The sequence below is a fragment of the Haliotis rubra genome, unplaced genomic scaffold, assembly GCF_003918875.1.
Source record: "Haliotis rubra isolate DU_JTF1 unplaced genomic scaffold, ASM391887v1 Scf353, whole genome shotgun sequence".
NCBI lineage: Eukaryota > Metazoa > Mollusca > Gastropoda > Lepetellida > Haliotidae > Haliotis > Haliotis rubra.
The window spans coordinates 963,906-968,751 of record NW_025767028.1 but is presented as its reverse complement, the minus strand read 5'-3'; the positions used below and the strand labels follow the sequence as shown (position 1 = coordinate 968,751).

The following is a 4,846-nucleotide window of genomic DNA, read 5'->3' as shown; positions in this document are numbered from 1 at the left end:
TAACAACTTCGTTATAAACATTCTAAGTAACATGTAAGTAAAAATCAAACTTAATATACACTATATATTCAATTATTTATACACGTCTACGAAATCACCGTCTACGAACCGGTCTGGGTTACGAATTCACCGCGTCTACGAACTGGTTTTGTCTACGAAATCACCGTCTCCCGTTTTAAGGTGTTGTTTACTGACTATGTTCATCCTGTCTTCCTGCAGGCGAGTACTGGGTCACCAAGCCATACTGCTACTGTCATGGCGCGGCGTTATGTAAGTACCACACCTTCCTACACTCACACCCCGTAGTGCGGACAGTAGCCCTCTGGCTATATCGTCCAGATTAATAAGTGTCATGATTAAAAATCGTGGCTATTGAGTGATTTCACGATCAGCAGTAATGTCTGGATAAACGTGGTCCATGTATAAAGAGTCCGGATGAACGAGGTTCCGGCACTTTTCGTGCGGGTAACCGAAAACCCGACAAGCTAGAAGTTATGTAGAACTGATCTGATACCTTGTGGCATGTCTGTAAAACCGCCATGAAGAATCATCCTTTTGTAAGAGTGAGTGAGTGAGTATGTCTTTACGCCGCTTATAGCAATATTTCAACAATATCACTATGATGGAAACCAGAAATGGGCTTCACACGTACCCAAGAAGGGAATCGAACCTGGGTCTTCGGCATGACGAGCGAACGTTTTAATCACTAGGCAACCGTGTCCTTTTACATGAAAATGGATGTGATCGTCAGATTCGGTATTTTGTTGACTGTGTTTTGTCGAACAGTAACACGCTGGACATTACAGGTGGTTAATGCTGACCTGTCACCTCTCAAGTCGGTTACTTACGGGAGAAGGTTCTGGGAAGTATATTAGAACCAGGATGTAACTCGCTCATTATCATCAAGTGATATCCCTTATGAAGTCGCTTGGCGTATTAGAATCACGTTATATATTAATTAATGTTTGAGTTTTGTAAATGCGTCACATAATACAGTAATATATTCTTAGCTTGCTCCCCCCTGCTCAATTCTGAGAAAAATATAACAATTTTTTCAACGTAACTTTTTTTTTGTCTCGAGTTATACATGCTGCGTATTTAACCGGTATGACTAGTTTAATGTGTTACTCATTATTCAGTACACAAATGTTGTTCGAGTGGAGAGATAGTAAGATGTACGATTGGTTAAAGCATTAGCTGTGACGTCCTACAGGTGCGTGTCATGGGAGGCTCGCTGACACACCTCCACGTGATTGGCGGTGGGGTCTGATTCAGATGCACGTAGCCATCAATCACCGTCCCGTCCCATCACAAGCCTCTATGAAGCTCCAGGTTACAACTGGTTTAACGGAAGTGCGTGGCCAGACCCGTCGACTTGCTTCATGCCTGTCGTCATATCACAAATTGCGTAGATCGATGCTTATGACGACTATCACCGTTCTAGCCCTCTACTAGCTAGGATCGACACAAACGCCAAAGCTGTACTAGGGGTGCTAGCCTCTACTAGCTATTCTTCAAACTCAGTAACATGAACAATACTGTAAAGTCTTTCTGAACAGAGGGTGGCATACTTAATTAAATGCCCCCTGGTGCTGGAACAGGTGCTGGACTGGGGGTATGTAGAACAGGTGCTGGACTGGGGCATGCAGAACAGGGGTATGGACTGAGAACAGGTGCTGGACTGGGGGTATGTGTAGAACAGGTGCTGGACTGGGGTATGTAACAGGTGCTGCAGGGGCATGCAGGTGCTGGACTGGGGTATGTAGAACAGGTGTTGGACATGGGGCAGACTGGGGGTATGTAGAACAGGTGCTGATCAGGGGTATATGTAGAACAGGTGCTGGACTGGGGGTATGTAGAACAGGTGCTGGACTGGGGTATGTAGAATAGGTGCTGGACTGGGGTATGTAGAACAGGTGCTGGACTGGGGTATAGTAGAACAGGTGCTGGACTGGGGGTATGTAGAACAGGTGCTGGACTGGGGGGCCCATGTAGAACAGGTGCTGGACTGGGGGTATGTGTAGAACAGGTGCTGGACTGGGGGTATGTAGAACAGGTGCTGGACTGGGGGTATGTAGAACAGGTGTTGGACTGGGGGCATGTAGAACAGGTGCTGGACTGGGGGTATGTAGAACAGGTGCTGGACTGGGGGTATGTAGAACAGGTGCTGGACTGGGGTATGTAGAACAGGTGCTGGACTGGGGTATGTAGAACAGGTGTTGGACTGGGGGTATGTAGAACAGGTGCTGGACTGGGGGTATGTAGAACAGGTGCTGGACTGGGGGTATGTAGAACAGGTGCTGGACTGGGGGTATGTAGAACAGGTGCTGGACTGGGGGTATGTAGAACAGGTGCTGGACTGGGGTATGTAGAACAGGTGCTGGACTGGGGTATGTAGAACAGGTGCTGGACTGGGGGTATGTAGAGACAGGTGTTGGACTGGGGGGCATGTAGAACAGGTGCTGGACTGGGGTATGTAGAACAGGTGCTGGACTGGGGGAGTATGTAGAACAGGTGCTGGACTGGGGTATATGTAGAACAGGTGTTGCTGGACTGGGGTATGTAGAACAGGTGTTGGACTGGGGGGCATGTAGAACAGGTGCTGGACTGGGGGTATGTAGAACAGGTGCTGGACTGGGGCTATGTATGAGAACAGGTGCTGGACTGGGGGTATGTAGAACAGGTGCTGGACTGAGGTATGTAGAACAGGTGCTGGACTGGGGATATGTAGAACAGGTGTTGGACTGGGGTATGTAGACCAGGTGCTGGACTGGGGCTATAATAGAACAGATGCTGGACTGGGGGTATGTAGGGCAGCCTTCAGAGACATGTAGAACAGGTGCTGGACTGGGGGTATGTAGAACAAGGGTGTTGGACTGAGGGGCATGTAGAACAGGTGCTGGACTGGGGTATGTGAGAACAGGTGCTGGACTGGGGTATGTAGAACAGGTGCTGGACTGGGGGTACATGTAGAACAGGTGCTGGACTGGGGGTATGTAGAACAGGTGCTGGACTGGGGGTATGTAGGAACAGGTGCTGGGACTGGGGGGTATGTAGAACAGGTGCTGGACTGGGGGCTATATGTAGAACAGGTGCTGGACTGGGGTATATATAGAACAGGTGCTGGTCTGGGGCTATGTAGAACAGGTGCTGGACTGGGGCATGTAGAACAGGTGCTGGACTGGGGGTATGTAGAACAGGTGCTGGACTGGGGGTATGTAGAACAGGTGCTGGACTGGGGGCATGTGTAGAACAGGTGCTGCACTGGGGGTATGTAGAACAGGTGCTGGACTGGGGAGTATGTAGAACAGGTGCTGGACTGGGGGTATGTAGAACAGGTGCTGGACTGGGGGTATGTAGAACAGGTGCTGGACTGGGGGTATGTAGAACAGGTGCTGGACTGGGGGTATGTGTAGAACAGGTGCTGCACTGGGGGGTATGTAAGGGGTGCTAGCCTCTACTAGCTAGCCACTGTACTAGGGGTGCTAGCCTCTACTAGCTAGCCACTGTACTAGGGGTGCTAGCCTCTACTAGCTAGCCACTGTACTAGGGGTGCTAGCCTCTACTAGCTAGCCACTGTACTAGGGGTGCTAGCCTCTACTAGCTAGCCACTGTACTAGGGGTGCTAGCCTCTACTAGCTAGCCACTGTACTAGGGTGCTAGCCTCTAGGGGTGCTGGCCTCCTAGCTAGCTAGCTAGCCACTGTACTAGGGGTGCTAGGGTGCTAGCCTCTACTAGCTAGCCACTGTACTAGGGGTGCTCTAGCTGGCCCCACTAGCTAGCCACTAGCTGTGTACTAGGGGTGCTAGCCTCTACTAGCCCCCACTGTACTAGCTAGCCACTGTACTAGGGGTGCTAGCCTCTACTAGCTAGCCACTGTACTAGGGGTGCTAGCCTCTACTAGCTAGCCACTGTACTAGGGGTGCTAGCCTCTACTAGCTAGCCACTGTACTAGGGGTGCTAGCCTCTACTAGCTAGCCACTGTACTAGGGGTGCTAGCCTCTACTAGCTAGCCACTCTATGTATATTACCAATCAAAAGTTTAGACTCACTAGTGTAAATGTAGCCACTTACTTCAGTCAACGGTTCTAAAGTAGATTTTGCACAATGTTTCATACCGTTTAAATGTGTTGTTACACATGAACTGATGTATTGAAGACCCCAGGAGAACATAACCATAACCCACACTACTGTTATTTCGAGAAAAACGCATTTGATTTATTTAATTCAGTTGATAAATCCCTAAGTTATTATTATCGCACAAATTTGTATTTATTTGGTAGTTGATCCATGTCCTTTCCAAATGACAAATATTTGGCCATATATAACCACAGTAAGTTGTTTTGAAGACATTTGAAATTACACCACCTCTGACGACTGTGTGGATTATTACGTTTTTTCTGAAATAGTGTTGTCATTGTCTTTCTAAAATTATCAGATTTACTTGATCACGTGCCTACTAGAAACAACAAAACACGGTTGACAGAATTAAAAATATATTTATATTTGTTCAAAATTCATATAACAAATAAATTAAAACAATTTTCCCTTCAACGAAATGATGTATAGAAATGCCAGACTATCCAAGCTCATACCTTGAAGTGTTTGTGACCAAACTGATTCAGTTTCATCTCACACATACCATATGCACAGTGGAATCAGTGTACTGCCCAAAACACTAATCCTTTACTGTCAAGTTTGCTAGAGAATCAAACCTTCAAGATTAAAAGTCAACAATTTTGAAGACTTCAACATTCAAAACCCAGTAAACTTGTACTTAACATTGTGAAAATCAATCTTTGATTTGTAGTTGAAACTCTTCAAACTCAGTAACATGAACAATACT

At 47.1% G+C, this 4,846-nt stretch overlaps 1 protein-coding gene across 1 annotated transcript; it reads right to left on the bottom strand.

Annotated features, from left to right (window-relative positions):
- Positions 1 to 1,571: 1,571 nt before the first annotated feature.
- LOC124285118 (extensin-3-like) lies at positions 1,572 to 2,969 on the bottom strand. The gene has a single exon (XM_046721271.1). The coding sequence runs from the start codon at positions 2,967 to 2,969 to the stop codon at positions 1,572 to 1,574; it is 1,398 nt and encodes a 465-aa protein (XP_046577227.1).
- Positions 2,970 to 4,846: the final 1,877 nt, after the last annotated feature.